The following is a 17,224-nucleotide window of genomic DNA, read 5'->3' on the forward strand; positions in this document are numbered from 1 at the left end:
GACAATCTATTCAATAAATGGTATTGGGAAAGTTGGACAGATACATGCAAAAAAAAAAAAAAGAAAAGAAAAGAAAGAAAGAAAGAAAGAAACTAGACCACCTTCTTACACCATATACAAGAAACAGCTTTAAAATGGATTAAAGACTTGCCCTAACTGGTTTGGCTCAATGGATAGAGCATCGGCCTGCGGACTGAAAGGTCCCCGGTTGGATTCCGGTCAAGAGCATGTACCTTGGTTGCAGGCACATCCCCAGTATGTGTAGGAGGCAGCTGATCGATGTTTCTCTCTCATCAATGTTTCTTACTCTCTATCCCTCTCCCTTCCTCTCTGTAAAAAAACAATAAAATAAATAGATAGATAGATAGATAGATAGATAGATAGATAGATAGATAGATAAAAATATGTGTAAAACACAAAGCATTTCCTTTAAAAAAAAATGGATTAAAGCCCTAACTGGTTTGGCTCAGTGGATAGAGCATTGGCCTGCAGACTCAAGGGTCCCAGGTTTGATTCCGGTCAAGGGCATGTACCTTGGTTGCGGGCACATCCCCAGTGGGGGCTGTGCAGGAGGCAGCTGATCAGTGTTTCTCTCTCATCGATGTTTCTAACTCTTTATCCTTCTCCCTTCCTCTCTGTAAAAAATCAATAAAATATATTTTTTTTAAAAATGAATTAAAGACTTGAATTTTAGGCTCAAAACCATACAATTCCTAGAAGAAAACATAGGCAGTAAAATCTCTGACATTTCTCTTAGCAATTTTTTTTTCTAATTTTATCTCCTGTTGCAAGGGACACAAAAGAAAAAATAAACAAATGAGACTACATCAAACTAAAAAGATTTTGCACAGCAAAGGAAACCATCAATAAAACCAAAAGACGGAGAAGGAAAATGGCGGCGGTATAAACGGACGTGTCCTGTGCCTTGTCCTGGAACAGATAAGGGTGAGCAGCTGAAACGGGTAACATGCAGCCCGAATAGGCAGAGGATTTTCAGCTGAGAGACTGTCTGCAGCTAGGAAAGACCGAGAACCCCCAGGAAAAAAAGGACGGTTGGAGACTGCGGCTGAAGCCTCTCCTGGTGCGCCAGCTAAGCAGCGGAGACTGCGCCATCTTGGGTGGTTGTTGCCGGCATCCAGAGACCAGCTACTAACCTGGAAACAAGGGATCGCAAGCAGCGTGACTGCCTGAACTCAGACGAGCACTGCTTCTTCTCACGGAAAGGTTGGACATCCCCTAAAGGTGCGGTTAGCAGTTCGGGTTGGAGGGAGGACCGAGCTCGCGCGCGCGGGGCGGAATCTGCACCCCACAGAGTCTGCAGCCGTTGGGACCAGCGTGACCCGCGAGTGGGGAAGGGGCCCCACAGGGCTCCTGGCAGAAGGGAACGCGAAAAATGAGCCCATAGCTGGACTGGATGTAAAGGAGCAGCCTTGGACTTTGCCAATCTGCTGGCTGCTTGGTGCCAGGGGCGAGTGGGTGCGCGGAGACTGCGCGCGGAGACTGTGCGCAGACCTGGAAGGTGGAGGCTTGCGAATTCGCACAACTATCAGGCTCTTGTTACAGTTCCCCTTAGATCCGTGCATTTGATTATTAAACCCAGTGCATGGGATTCCCCAGTTGGGGTCATTCGCAGAGCCTGTAGGGGAAAGTTCTTTTTGGGGAGCCTGGGAAACAGCGGGCAGTGGCAAGGAACCAGCTCTGGGCAGTGGTCTTTCCCGAATCAGTGCCAAATACCATAGAGGGGAAAAAAAAACAAAGCAAAACCCTACTGATAGAGAGGACTTATAGCCTCGGAGGTCAATCCAGACACACTGCCACCCAGAGGCAGAGCCACGAACTGTCTCTTCTGCGATCACAAATAAAGGCAGTCTGGTAAACAAATACAAGCCGCCTTAAAATCAGGTCTGTGGTTTACTGCACGGAGGGACAGTGTATCGCAGGGAAGTTCAACACTCCCCTGAATGCCTGGCAGGACTGAGGCGTGCCAAAAAGAAGAGTGGAAGATCTGAAGCACCTTCACTTCCGAATATTTTTATATATATATATATATTTTTAATTCTTTTTTCACCATTTCATTAAGAACCTATTTTATTTTTTTATTTTATTTTTTATTTTTTTCATCACTTGATTTTACCTTTTTAATTACTACATTTTTTTAACCAGTATTATTGCTATCCTTTTACCATTTTTTCAAGTGTCATTTTATTTTTTATTATTTTTTTTTATTTTTCTTTATTTTATTTTGGGATTAGTGTTATACACACTATTTTCATCGTTCCTTTAGCATCATTTCTCTCTAGCTCACATTTACCCTTAAGCCAAAACTCTCTTCCTCACTTTTCCCCTTTTGTTGTCCTGTTTCTCTTACCCTATTCCTGCTTTGGATTTTACCTATTCCTTCTTTCTACCCACTGTCTAAATTTCACCCTACTTATATATCTAATTTCCAATCCCTTGCTCTCCCCATACAAATAGCCTCTTCCCCACCTCTATTTCATTCTCTTATTTTTTTTTTTTTTTTGTCTTTTTGTTTTTTTCTTCTCTCCCTTTTCCCAATCTCATTTCGGCACTCCTTTTTGTTTTTTATTTTTCTCTTTAATCTTTTTCTCTTTTTTCTTCTTTATCCCCTAATTCTCTTTGCTCGGGGGGTCACCTTTATTTGGGGTTATTAATATCGTGAATGCATTGAGTTTGTTGCCTTGTACATTGTGCCTTGTTGTGTTGTATTTTGTGCCTTTGAATCAGCGCAGCAGAGAGAGAACTACATAACCAAACACCTTGAGAAGATAAATCATGGTGAAACAAAGAACCAACCCAAATATGAAAGAAAAACAGGCATCATCAGAAAAGGAACTAAACGAAATGGAGGCAATGGAGGCAAGCAACCTGTCAGAGAAAGAATTCAGAGTAATGGCCATAAGGTGGATGAAAAGAATGGAAGACCAATTCAACAATATGTGTAGGAACCAAGAGGAAATGAAGAAGAACCAAGAGGAAATGAAGAGAAACCAAGAAGAAATGAAAAACGACATCACTGCCATAAAGAACTCAATAGAAAGCATCAACAGTAGACTAGAAGAAGCAGAGGACCGCATCAGCGAGCTAGAAGACAAGGTAGAAAAAAATACCCAAACAGAACAGCTTCTAGAAAAAAAAATTAAAAAGCAGGAGGAAAGCCTAAGAGAACTATGGGACAATGCTAAACGAAACAACATCCGAATAATAGGGGTGCCAGAAGGAGAGGAAACTGAGCAAGGAATAGAAAACCTGTTTGAAAAAATAGTAACAGAAAATTTCCCTGATATAGGGAGGAAAAAACTCACACAAATCCAAGAAGCTCACAGAGTCCCAAACAAAATGAACCTGAAAAGACCGACACCAAGGCACATAATAATTAAATTGACAAACACCAATGACAAAGCCAGAATCTTAAAAGCAGCCAGAGAGAGACAGAAAGTTACCTACAAAGGATCCCCCATCAGACTAGCGACCGATTTCTCAACAGAAACACATCAGGCAAGAAGGGAATGGAATGAAATATACAAAGTCATGCAAAGGAAGGGTCTGAATCCAAGAATACTATACCCAGCGAGGCTATCAATCAAAATTGAGGGTCAAATCAGGAGCTTCACAGACAAAAACGGTCTACGGGAGTTTATTACAACCAAACCAGCAATGCAAGAAATGCTAAAGGGTCTGCTATAAATAGAAAAAACAGGAAACAAAGAAGGAACGCAGCGGTAAAGAACAAAAATGGCTACTAACAAGTTTCTATCAATAATAACTTTAAATGTAAATGGATTAAATTCCCCAGTCAAAAGGCATAGGGTAAATGACTGGATAAGAAAACATGACCCATATATCTGCTGTCTACAGGAAACCCACCTCATCAAAAAAGACGCACACAGACTGATGGTGAAGGGATGGAAAAAGGTTTTTCAGGCCAATGGAAGTGAAAAAAAAGCCGGGGTAGCAATACTTATATCTGACAAATTAGATCTCAAAGTGAAGGACATAAAAAGAGATCAAGAAGGCCACTTCATAATACTAAAGGGAGCAGTCCAACAAGAAGAAATAACTCTGGTAAATATATATGCACCCAATATAGGAGCACCCAAATATGTAAGAAATCTTCTGGAGAAGATCAAGGGAGAGATTGACAGCAATACAATCATAGTAGGGGATCTTAACACCCCATTATCTCCACTGGACAAATCCTCTAAACAGAAACTCAGCAAAGAAACATCAATCCTAAATGACTCACTAGATCAGATGGAATTAATTGACATCTTCAGAACATTTCACCCCAAAGTCACAGAATATACATTCTCCTCGGGTGCACATTTGTCATCTTCAAAGATAGACCATATATTGGGTCACAGACAAAGTCTCTTCAAATTCAAGAAAATTGAAATCATATCAAGTATCTTCTCAGACCACAAAGGCATAAAACTGGAAATCAACTACAACAAAAACAATCCAAAAAAATCAAACACATGGAGACTAAATAGCATGCTATTAAACAATGACTGGGTCACCAGTGAGATCAAAGAAGAAATAAAAAACATCATGGCAACAAATGACAATGAAAACACAACAATCCAAAACCTATGGGACACAGCAAAAGCAGTATTGAGAGGGAAGTTCATAGCTCTACAAGCCTACTGCAAGAAACAAGAAACAATGAGAATAAATGACCTAACTCTACAACTCGAAGAATTAGAAAGAGAGCAACAAAAAAAGCCCACTGTAAGCAGAAGGAAGGAAATAACAAAGATCAGAGCGGAGATAAACGACATAGAGACCAAAAAAACAATACAAAAGATCGACAAAACCAAGAGCTGGTTCTTTGAAAGGATAAACAAGATTGATACACCTCTAGCCAGGCTCACCAAGAAACAAAGAGAGAGGACCCAAATAAACAAAATCAGAAATGAAAGAGGAGAAATAACAACAGACCCCATAGAAATACAAAGGATTGTTAGAAAATACTATGAACAACTCTACTCCAACACACTAGACAACCTGGAGGAAATGGACATATTCCTAGATAAATACAACCTTCCAAAACTTAACCAGGAAGAATCTAAAAATCTCAATAGGCCAATAACTATGGAGGAAATCGAAGCAGTAATCAAAAAGCTTCCAGCAAACAAAAGCCCAGGGCCAGATGGCTTCACAGGGGAGTTTTACCAAACATTCAAGGAAGACCTAAAACCTATCCTCCTCAGACTATGTCAAAAGATCCAAGAGGAAGAAGCACTTCCCAGCTCATTCTATGAAGCCAGCATCACCCTAATCCCAAAACCAGATAAAGACAATACAATGAAAGAGAATTATAGGCCAATATCCCTCATGAACATAGATGCCAAAATCCTCAACAAAATCCTAGCAAATCGGATCCAGCAGTACATCAAAAAGATCATACACCATGACCAAGTAGGATTTATCCCAGGGATGCAAGGATGGTACAATATCCGCAAATCAATAAATGTGATACATCACATAAACAAATTGAGAGAGAAAAACCACATAGTCATATCAATTGATGCGGAAAAAGCATTTGACAAAATCCAACACCCTTTCTTGATAAAAACTCTCAGCAAGATAGGAATTGAGGGATCATACCTCAACATAATAAAAGCCATATATGACAAACCCATAGCCAACATCATAATCAATGGGCAAAAACTAAAACCATTCCCCCTAAAAACAGGAACAAGACAGGGATGCCCCCTCTCACCACTCCTGTTCAACATAGTACTGGAAGTACTAGCCATTGCGATCAGACACGAAGAAGAAATAAAAGGCATCCAGATTGGAAAAGAAGAAGTAAAACTGTCCTTATTTGCAGATGACATGATACTGTACATACAGAACCCTAAAGACTCCATCAAAAAATTATTAGACTTAATAAATGAATTCGGCAATGTAGCAGGATACAAAATTAATGCTAAGAAATCCATGGCATTTCTTTACACCAATAGTGAACTTACAGAAAGTGAAACTACAGAAGCAATCCCATTTACCATTGCACCAAAAAAATTAAAATACCTAGGAATAAACTTAACTAAGGAGGTAAAAGACTTATATGCTGAAAACTACAGGACACTGAAAAAAGAGATAGAGGAAGACATAAACAGATGGAAGAATATACCGTGTTCATGGATTGGTAGAATCAACATCATCAAAATGTCCATACTACCCAAAGCAATTTATAGATTCAATGCAATCCCCATTAAATTACCAACAGCATATTTCACAGATCTAGAACGAACGTTCCAAAAATTCATCTGGAATAAAAAAAGACCCCGAATAGCTGCAGCAATCCTGAGAAAGAACAAAGTAGGTGGGATCTCAATACCAGATATCAAACTGTATTACAAAGCCACTGTTCTTAAAACAGCTTGGTACTGGCACAAGAACAGACATATAGATCAATGGAATAGAATAGAGACCCCAGAAATCGACCCAAACCACTATGCCCAATTAATATTCGACAAAGGAGGCAAGAGCATACAATGGAGTCAAGACAGTCTTTTCAATAAATGGTGTTGGGAAAATTGGACAGATACATGCAAAAGGATGAAACTAGATCACCAACTCACACCATACACAAAAATAAACTCAAAATGGATAAAATACTTAAACGTAAGACGGGAAACCATAAAAATACTAGAGGAATCCACAGGCAGCGAAATCGCAAACATATGCCGAAGAAATTTCTTCTCTGATAATGCTCCTAGGGTAATGGAAACTAAAGAGAAAATAAACAAATGGGACTACATCAAAATAAAAAGCTTTTGCACAGCAAAGGAAACCATCAACAAAACAACAAGAAGACCCACTACATGGGAGAACATATTTGCCAATGATACCACCGATAAGGGTTTAATTTCCAACATTTACAGGGATCTCATGAAACTTAACAAAAGGAAGATAAACAATCCAATAAAAAAATGGGCAACGGACCTAGATAGACACTTTTCGAAAGAGGACATACAGAAGGCCGAAAGACATATGAAAACCTGCTCAAAGTCACTAATTATACGAGAGATGCAAATCAAAACGACAATGCGTTATCATCTCACAGCTGTCAGAATGGCTATCATCAACAAATCAACAAACAACAAGTGTTGGAGAGGATGTGGAGAAAAAGGAACCCTTCTGCACTGCTGGTGGGAATGCAGACTGGTGCAGCCACTGTGGAGAACAGTATGGAGCTACCTCAGAAGACTAAAAATGGAACTCCCATTTGACCCAGTGATCCCACTACTAGGAATATATCCCAAGAAACCAGAAATGCCAATCAGAAAGGATATATGCACCCCTATGTTCATAGCAGCACAATTCACCATAGCTAAGATTTGGAAACAGCCTAAGTGCCCATCAGCAGATGAGTGGATTAGAAAACTGTGGTACATATACACAATGGAATATTATGCTGCGGTAAAAAAGAAGGAACTCTTGCCTTTTGCAACAGCATGGATGGAACTGGAGAGCATTATGCTAAGTGAAATAAGCCAGTCAGAGAAAGATAAATACCACATGATCTCACTCATTTGTGGATTATAGAGAACAACATAGACTGATGAAAAGGGACAGACCCAAAGACTGAGAAACAGCGATCAGGCTATCAATCCCCAGAAGGAAAGTAGGGGAGGGCGGGGGTAAGGGGAAGAGATCAACCGAAGGACTTGTATACATGTATATAAGCCAAACCAATGGACATGGACAACAGGGGGATGGGAGCATGAGTTTGTATGTGGGGGGGAGGTTGGGGGTTATTGGGGGGGGATGAGGACACATTTGTAATACCTTAACTAATAATAAAAAAATAAAATAAAATAAAAATAAAAATAAAAAAAAAATAAAATCCACAAAAAAAAAAAAAAAAACAAAAAAAACAAAAGACAACCTACTGAATGGGAGAAGATATTCACCAATGATATCCTATATAATAAAAGGCTAATATGAAAATTGTCCCCTTGCCTGGGATTTCAATCAGGGGGTGGGGACCGTGATCAAGGCGGGGCCAGCCTGCCAACTGCCCTTGGCCCCTCCCCCCACCGGCCCAGCCCAATTGCCCCAATCAGGGCGGGCCAGTTGGACCCCACCTATGCATGAATTCATGCATTGGGCCTCTAGTATCTTATAAGGTATTAATATATAATTTTTTTAAAAAACTCATACTACTCAAAGCAAACAATCCAATTAAAAAACGGGCAGAGGACCTGAATAGACAATTCTCCAAAGAGGACATGCAGATGGCCAATAGACATATGAAAAGATGCTCAATGTCACTAATCATCAGAGAAATACAAATTAAAACCACAATGAGATATCACCTCATACCTGTCAGAGTGGCTACCATCAATAAATCAGCAAACAACAAGTATTGGTGAGGATATGGAGAAAAGGGAACCTTCATGCACTGTTGGTAGGAATGCAGATTAGTGCAGCCACTATAGAAAACAGTTTTGAGGGTCCTCAAAAAATTAAAAGTGGAACTGCCTTTGACCTAGCAATTCCACTTTTGGGAATATGTCCAAAGAAACCCCAAACACTAATTCACCCCTATTTTCATAGCAGCATTATTTATAATAGCCAAGATTGGAAGTCACCCAAGTGCCCATCAATAGACAATTGGACAAGGAAGAGGCTATATATATATATATATATATATATATATATATATATATATAATGGAATATTACTCAGCCATAAAAAAGAATGAAATCTTACTATTTTTGACAGCATGGATAGCCCTAGAGGGTATTATGCTTGGTGAAATAAGTCAGTCAGAGAAAGACAAATACCCTATGATTTCACTTATATGTGGAATCTAAAGAACAAAATAAATGAACAAACAAAATGGAAACAGATTCATAGACACAGAGAGCAGACTGTTGGTTGCCAGAGGTGAGGGGGACTGGAGGACTGGGTAAAAAAGGTAGAGGGATTAAGAAGTACAAATTGGCAGTTACAGAATAATCATGGGGATGTAAAGTATAGCATAAAGAATATAGTTAATAATACTATATTAAGTGTGTATGGTGCCAGGTGGGTACTGGAAATATCAGGGGGAACACTTTGTAAAGTATATGATTATCTAGCCACTATGTATTTACCTAAAACCAATACAAAATAATATTGAAATAAACTTTAATTGGAAAAAAAAAATCAGCCCGGCCGGTGTGCTCAGTGGTTGAGCCTTGACCTATGAATCAAGAGGTCATGGTTCAATTCCTGGTCAGGGCACATGCCTGGTTGCAGGCTCAATCCCAGTAGGGGACATGCAAGAGGCAGCTGTTCAATGATTCTCATCATTAATGTTTCTCTCTCCCTCTCCTTCCTCTCTGAAATCAATAAAAATAGATTTTTTTAAAATCAGGGTTTCTCAAATTCATATTTATTTTTTCAATGAAAGCCACACAAAAAAATAGCAATATTGTCATGAGGGGGATGGAGTAGGGGAGGCCCAGTATTTTGGACATTAAAAGGGTAGAAAAGGTTGGAAAAGTCCTCAAATTAGGACTTTTCCCGGTCTGAGGGCAGGATGCCTATCCAGAGGACACGGTGGGTGCCTGGTCTGCCCGGGCCCAGCACTACCAGGCATTCAATCCATGTAATCAAAGAGGGAACTCAGGTGGGAGATAGACAACATATAGAAAAGGATAAAGTGACCCAGACAGGATGGGCTGAGTTATTTGGGGAAATCACAAGCTGTGCCCCTGCTGTGCCCACTGTACTGTTCCCCTGGCTGCACTCCCCTGGGCTGAGGCACGTTGGCAGCACTCCTCCAGCTTGCCCAGCCCCCTTCTCCCACCCAACCTTCCCAATCAGGGCCGACCTCCTTCCAGTGCTCCTCCACACCTCTGGCAGAAGCAGTGCCATGGCTGATGCTGAAGCAGAAAGCTTGGCTAGGCCTGGCAGCCTGAACCAGCTGGCCTTCGTGGTCACAGGCAGGTCCTCTTTGCTGGCTCCTGCTCCAGGGAGACACCCACACTCTCCCAGGACTTCCCATGGACAGCTGAGATGCTAGAGCATCCTGCGGGTCCTGCAGCTCTTCTCAAAGCCAGGTCCAGGCACAGCTCCACCCTCCCCAGCCGGGACCTGGGATCCAGGGAGCTCCTCTTCCAAACAAAAAAACACATCTTAGCAGCAGTCACCTGACAGTACAAACCCAGAGACCATATAATAGACAACTGGGGACAGGAAGCTGAGTGGACATCTGTTCTGGAAGGAATGTTGGCCACTGGGGCTCCTTCGCTTCTTGGGGACTTTCTTTGAACGGAATCATATCTTATGGGCTCTTTTATGTGGCTCCTTTTACTTGGCAATGCATTTGTGAGATTCACCCAGTGTTACATGTAGTTGTAAACTGCATTTTCACTAGTGTTTAGAATTCCATTCTATGGACATACTATAATTGATTCATTCATTTTACTGCTGATAGGCATCTGGGCAGTTTCCTGTTCCAGAAGTGCTTCTATGAACATTCTAGTACCTGTCTTATGGACACGGTACTCATTTCTATGGGTAAACACTTGGGATTGGAATTGCTGGGTCATAGGAAGGCGTATGTTCAGCTTCAGACTTTTAAAGGCTCTCAGGTGATTTTCAAACCCCCCTCCCCCACCGCATTATGAAACCACTGGATGAACCCTGCCTGACCCGTCCTTTCTTTGTGCTTTTTGGCCTCCGGGGCCAATCCTCCTATCTGGGCTCTGGATCCAGGGCCCTAGAGTTCCAGGAACAGCCTTGGCAAGATAGGAATCACATTGTTAATGGAGATTTCCTTCATCTGTTAAGGTCACAGAGCCCATTTACTAAGTTGTGCCAAGGAAGTAAGAAGACCAGCAGCTTTCCTGTGTGGCCAAGGCCAGCTCTGAGCCACACTGTGCCCTTCCTGAGGGGCCACGGTCCCGACACACAGCCCGGACTGCTGCCAAAGGGAAACTGGAATCCTGGGGACAGAGTCAGGCTCATCACCAGTACACTGAACCTTGAAGGTAAAGGTCATCTCCTCCTTTTGCAAAAAAATAATCCTAATATTTCTTACACAGGAGCTGCACTTACACACTGGCACAGAAGCTGCACCTTGCTTTTTATTTTCTAAGCAGATAGTCCATATCGATAGGACAACTGCTTGGCCCTTTCTGCTGACTAGAAAAGGGAGGAAATTTCATAATTGAATTCCATACTAAGTGGAAGGGGTGAGGACCAGGGAGTTTGGGGCTACGTGCTCGGTCCCGATCTAGCCATCTTACTCAGTAATGCTGGCAAAGGACTCAGGGAGGGGAGGTGCTTAGCATAGTCACAGACACACTTCTCAGGAGCTGGTCCAAGAATACCTAGGTCAGGAGGGTGCCTGGTTTCCCTTTACTACCCGTGGCACTTTGAAATGAGGGAGATGTGGAGTGCCAGAGGCCCTCCTTCCTAAAACATCATGGTTTGTACCGAAGGACCCTGGCCACAGCCAACAGAGCCACAGGTATGCTCCAGGCCCAAGCAAAGCCATCGGAAGCTGACCGACAGCCTCTGTAGAGGGAAGAGATGAGCAGGCCCATCAGATTCCATTTCTAATGAGTCCTAACTGGGAAATATGAGATGTAGAGCTGTGTAGCCAGAAGCAGTGAACAGGCATGCTGGAGAAGAATCTCTGGGTCAGGGTCTAGAGCGTGGGAAATGGGAGCAGAGACAGGGTCTAGTCTAGAGCGTGGGAAATGGGAGCAGAGAGGAGCAGGGGGCCATGGGCCAAGCCCCCAGGCTAGGGGCAGCAAAGACAGTCCACTCCCTGTGGCTGCCCAATGACCTTAAATTCTGCTTCCAGTGCCCTAGCACTTACAGCCAGACAAGAAAACCCCACACCTGGTTTGCCCAAAGATGACAAACCAAGGCACACATGTGATGTCTTTTAGGCAGGGTGGAGAATGAAGGCTCAGCTGGGTTCAATGACTTGTCCACACAGAGTCATTGGCAGGGCCAGGACTCCATGGAGGTGTGTCTGACATCCAAGCTTGGGTCATACCACTCCTCCCACAAGGCTTCAGGGCCAGAAAGGGGAGCAGACTCTCCCTGGATGCTCAAACTAAGTCAAGACCTCTGAGCCCAGGGAGCCACTGGGAGAAGGGAGGCGACCAGATCTGGCTCATGATCTCCTCTCATCCTCATTCTGTTCTAGTTCTACAAGGGAAATGGCATCATCCCCATTATACAAATGAGGAAACTGAGGCCCAGAGAGGTAAAGCATCTTGCTCCTGACTACATAACTAGAAAGTAGTGGAGCTTAAATTCAAAGTCCAGTCTGGCTGAAACTGTATACTCTTTCTAATGTGGCACAGGGCCATGAGGACTCGAGGGCCCTGGAATTCTGCCCTCTCTTACAGCTTTCCCTGCCGGCAGGGCCAGGCCCAGCTCTCCCAAAAGGCCCCAGCAGAGGAGGATTGGGGGAGACAGAAGGAGGTTTCTTGGGCTGAGATGAATATGCAGGTGCCCTCTGGGGAGTAGGATTGCCTAAATCAGATCCCCTCTCCCAAGTTTTTATCTTCTTTACTCAAAGAGCCAAACAAACTGGAAGGGCTAGTTGTTCAGGAGCAGATGTGGGCTGGCCCAGGTCTCTCTGTGGGTGGCTGGATCCATCTAGAACAAGGACCCCTTTGAGCTCTGGTGCTAACAAGAACTCCTTCTACCTACAGGGATCTCAGAAACCCTAGGTTCTCCCATCCAGTGGAGCAGGCACGGCCAAGAGCAAGGCTGGCCCTATCTCCCACTCTCAGCAGCCAAAACATGCCCACTGCCCAGAGCTCCCAGTGGATCCCAGAGCTGCTCAGCCAAGCCCCTTCACGGGGCTTGGTTAAAGGGCCTGGTTAAAGGGCCCTAATTCCCATTCCCCTGCTTCCTGACCTTCCACCCAGGCCTGGCTCTCTCAGCACACCCAAAAGGCCCAGTCCTCATGTAGACAAAATTCAGGAGCAAATGCTCTGGCTTAGGCTTCCTATGTACTAGGGAAGTGTGCTAACGAGGTGCCCCTTCCAGTTCTGCCTGGGCCCTGCTTTGCTAACCTGATCCTGCCCAAGATGGAATCCCTCTTGTTCTCATCCCCCAGAACCTCTCCTCCCTGAAGCCTGGCTGGCCAGTACCTGCAGGAAAGTAGACTCTCCCTGCCAGTGTCTATACCAGTGATGGCGAACCTATGACACGCGTGTCAGAGGTGACACGCGAACTCATTCTTTTGGTTGATTTTTCTTTGTTAAATGGCATTTAAATATATAAAATAAATATCAAAACTATAAGTCTTTGTTTTACTATGGTTGCAAATATCAAAAAATTTCTATATGTGACACGGCACCAGAGTTAAGTTAGGGTTTTTCAAAATGCTGACACGCCGAGCTCAAAAGGTTCGCCGTCGAGGGGAACCAAGATGGCGGCATAGGTTAACGCCGGAGTTTGCTGCTTTGAACAACTACTTCAAAAGTGAAACCAAGAGGGCCGGTGGCGTCTGAGGGAGCCGCGCGGCGTGTCCACACGCCACCATGAAGTTGAAGGACACAAAATCAAGGCCAAAGTCACCAAGCCATGGCAAGTTTCAGAGGAAGGGAATCAAGGTTGTGGGAAAATGGAAGCAGGTGAAGATTGACCCAAACATGTTTGCAGGTGGACAGATGGATGACCTGGTATGCTTTGAGGAACTGACGGATTACCGGCTGGTCTCCCCTGCCAAGAATCCCTCCAGTCTCTTCTCAAAGGGGGAGCCCAAGAAGAGAAAGGCCCACGCTGTCCCAGAAGGCGAGGAGGAAGGAGAGTGTAGCTCTGCAAAGAAGAAGATGAAGTTGAAGAAGAGCAAAGATGTGGAGACTGAAGGAACCAGTGCCCAGACAGAGTGTGAGGTCAAAGAGGCCGAGCCAGAGCCCCAGGAAGATGACGCAGTCCGTCCTGAGCCCGAGGGAGGGGAGATGGCACCAGGAGGCCTGGCCCTGACTGTTCCAAAAAAGAAGAAAAAGAAAGAGAAAAGAAAATCGGAGCCTTCCCAGGGAGCTACTCCACAAGTGCCCAAAAAAGCCAAGACATGGCTGCCTGAAGTGCGTGACCAGAAGGCAGATGTGTCCGCTTGGAAGGATCTGTTTGTACCCAGGCCAGTTCTCCGCGCACTCAGCGCTCTCGGCTTCTCTGCGCCCACGCCAATCCAAGCTCTGACCTTGGCTCCTGCCATCCGCGACAAACTGGACATCCTCGGGGCAGCTGAGACAGGCAGTGGGAAAACGCTGGCCTTTGCCATTCCAATGATTCATTCAGTGCTGCAGTGGCAAGTGAAGAAGCCTACCCCAGCTCTGAGTAACACAGCAGCGCCACCCGGTGAGACTGGAGCTGAGGCTGGGTCACCAAGTAAGGCTGGAACTGAGTCTGGATCCATGTGTGATGAGATGGGGATAGAGGGTGAAGCACTGCCCAGTGAGACTGGAGCTGCCATCTCAGACCAGGTGCTGCCCTTCTGGGATGATGATGCTGGCGAAGGACCTTCTTCCCTAATCAGGGAGAAGTCCATCCCCAAACAGGATGAGGACAAAGAGGAAAAGCTTGATGAACAGACTGGAACGCTACAACAGGAGTTCGATGTCAAATCCGTCACCTGTAAATCACATCCAAAGCGTCCTCTACTTGGGCTGGTTCTGACTCCCACCCGAGAGCTAGCTGTCCAGGTCAAACAGCACATCGATGCTGTGGCCAAGTTCACAGGAATTAAAACGGCTATTTTGGTTGGTGGGATGTCCACGCAGAAACAGCAGAGAATGCTGAACCGCCAGCCTGAGATTGTGATCGCCACTCCGGGCCGACTGTGGGAGCTCGTTAAAGAAAAGCACCCTCATTTGAGCAACCTTCGGCAGCTCAGGTGCCTGGTGATCGATGAGGCTGACCGGATGGTTGAGAAAGGCCACTTTGCTGAGCTCTCACAGCTGCTGGAGATGCTCAGTGACTCCCAATACAACCCAAAGAGACAGACACTTGTTTTTTCTGCCACACTGACCCTGGTACATCAAGCTCCTGCTCGAGTCCTTCACAAGAAACATACCAAGAAAATTGACAAAACTGCCAAACTTGACATCCTCGTGCAGAAGATTGGCATGAGGGGCAAGCCCAAGGTCATTGACCTCACTAGAAATGAGGCCACAGTGGAGACACTGACCGAGACCAAGATCCATTGTGAGAATGATGAGAAAGACTTATATCTGTACTACTTCCTGATGCAGTATCCAGGCCGCACCTTAGTATTTGCCAACAGTATCTCCTGCATCAAACGCCTCTCTGGGCTCCTCAAAGTCTTAGACATCATGCCGCTGACCCTCCACGCCTGCATGCACCAGAAGCAGAGGCTCAGGAACCTGGAGCAGTTTGCTCGCCTGCAAGATTGTGTTCTCCTGGCAACAGATGTAGCAGCTCGGGGCCTGGATATTCCTCAAGTCCAGCATGTCATCCATTACCAGGTCCCTCGCACCTCGGAAATTTATGTCCACCGAAGTGGTCGAACTGCTCGTGCCACCAACGAAGGCCTCAGCCTGATGCTGATTGGGCCTGAGGATGTGATCAATTTTAAGAAGATTTACAAAACCCTCAAGAAAGATGAGGACATCCCATTGTTCCCTGTGGAGACAAAGTACATGGACGCAGTCAAGGAGCGAGTCCAGTTAGCTCAGCAGGTTGAGAAAGCCGAGTATCGGAACTTCCAGGCTTGTCTGCATAACTCCTGGATTGAGCAGGCAGCTGCTGCCCTTGAGATTGAGCTGGACGAGGAAATGTACAAGGGAGGAAAAGCTGACCAGCAAGAAGAGCGTCGGAGACAGAAGCAGATGAAGATCCTGAAGAAGGAGCTGCGCCATTTACTCTCGCAGCCGCTGTTTAAAGATGACCTGAAAACTAAGTATCCCACTCAGTCTGGCCAGCCGCCCGTGCTCAGGCCTGCTCCGAGGATCGGTGAGTCCGCTTTGAGCTGCCTCTCCAAACAGAAGAAGAGGAAGCCAAAGCCCAAAACAAAAGAGCAGCAGCAGCAGGAGCCCCAGCCAAGTACAAGTGCAAATTAACTGCCCTGAGGCAGCCTGCTGTGACCACACATGGTCTGTGCTCTCTGGTTATGCGGGACACTTCCACCTTTCCTTTCACTCCACTGTCAGCCGGTTACAGAAATCTCTCTCCCACACCGCCCCGTAGTGGGAGGGACCTCATGCAGATTGTGTTGTTTTAAAGTAAGAATTCTGTGCAGCAGCTTACATGTTTCTGTATTTCAGTGTTTACAGGCTTGTATGTTCAACTTGATTTCCTTAATTAAAAACAACAGAACCAGCAAAAAAAAAAAAAAAAAAAAAAAAAAGTGAAACCAAAAAACGGAAGGGACATCACCCAGAACCACAGGAACGCTGGCTGAGTGGAAGTCCTACAACTAGGAGGAAAGAGAAACGCATAGGGACACTCAGAGGAGGCGCAGTGCTGAAGTCAAGTTCTGAGGTGCGGAGTGCGCGGAGCGGGCTGGCGGCGGAGGGCGCGGTTGGCGTTTTCAATCGGGAGGGAGTCGCAGAATCTGAGCTCCAGATCCGGGCGAGTCTTTAGGGACCCAGACTCAAACGGGAGAAGCGGGACTGTCTGGCTTCGGTCAGAGCGAGTGCAGCTTTCTCTCTGAGCTTTGCAGCGGGTGCTGGGACTCAGAGAGGCAGAGCCCCTGGGGACAGGACTGAGAGCCGCCATAACTGCTTTCTCCGGCCCACCCTGTTGATCCTGTTCGACCCACCCCGCCCAAGCCCTGCACACAGGCATTTGCCGGATAGCCTCAGGCAAAGGCTAGATTAGCACCTCCCTAGAGGACAGAAGTTCTCTCACTGCTGACACAGCTGATTCTCATAGCCACTTGGCCTGGAGGTCAAACCCTCCCTGGAATTAGCTACAACAATCAAGATTTAACTATAAGACTGCGAACAAAGACCACTAGGGGGTGCACCAAGGAAGCATAACAAAATGCGGAGACAAAGAAACAGGACAAAATTGTCAACGGAAGATATAGAGTTCAGAACCACACTTTTAAGGTCTCTCAAGAACTGTTTAGAAGCCGCCGATAAACTTAATGAGATCTACAAGAAAACTAATGAGACCCTCGATCTTATATTGGGGAACCAACTAGAAATTAAGCATACACGGACTGAAATAACGAATATTATACAGACTCCCGACAGCAGAC

At 44.9% G+C, this 17,224-nt stretch overlaps 2 protein-coding genes across 4 annotated transcripts in view; one reads left to right on the forward strand and one right to left on the reverse strand.

Annotated features, from left to right (window-relative positions):
• Positions 1-17,224, reverse strand: part of GRAMD2A (GRAM domain containing 2A) — a 56,722-nt gene that overhangs the window by 14,041 nt on the left and 25,457 nt on the right. The gene's annotated exons all lie outside the window — the stretch shown is intronic.
• LOC118675366 (ATP-dependent RNA helicase DDX24-like) lies at positions 13,473-16,339 on the forward strand. The gene has a single exon (XM_036347996.1). It carries the CDS (start codon positions 13,539-13,541, stop codon positions 16,077-16,079), a length of 2,541 nt encoding a protein of 846 aa, XP_036203889.1. The 5' UTR covers positions 13,473-13,538; the 3' UTR covers positions 16,080-16,339.

The sequence above is a fragment of the Myotis myotis genome, unplaced genomic scaffold, assembly GCF_014108235.1.
Source record: "Myotis myotis isolate mMyoMyo1 unplaced genomic scaffold, mMyoMyo1.p scaffold_m19_p_1, whole genome shotgun sequence".
NCBI classification, from domain to species: Eukaryota; Metazoa; Chordata; class Mammalia; order Chiroptera; family Vespertilionidae; genus Myotis; species Myotis myotis.

Bases quoted from the DNA above. Each gene is read 5' to 3' on its own strand.
- LOC118675366 (XM_036347996.1), top strand. From the start codon at position 13,539: ATGAAGTTGAAGGACACAAAATCAAGGCCAAAGTCACCAAGCCATGGC.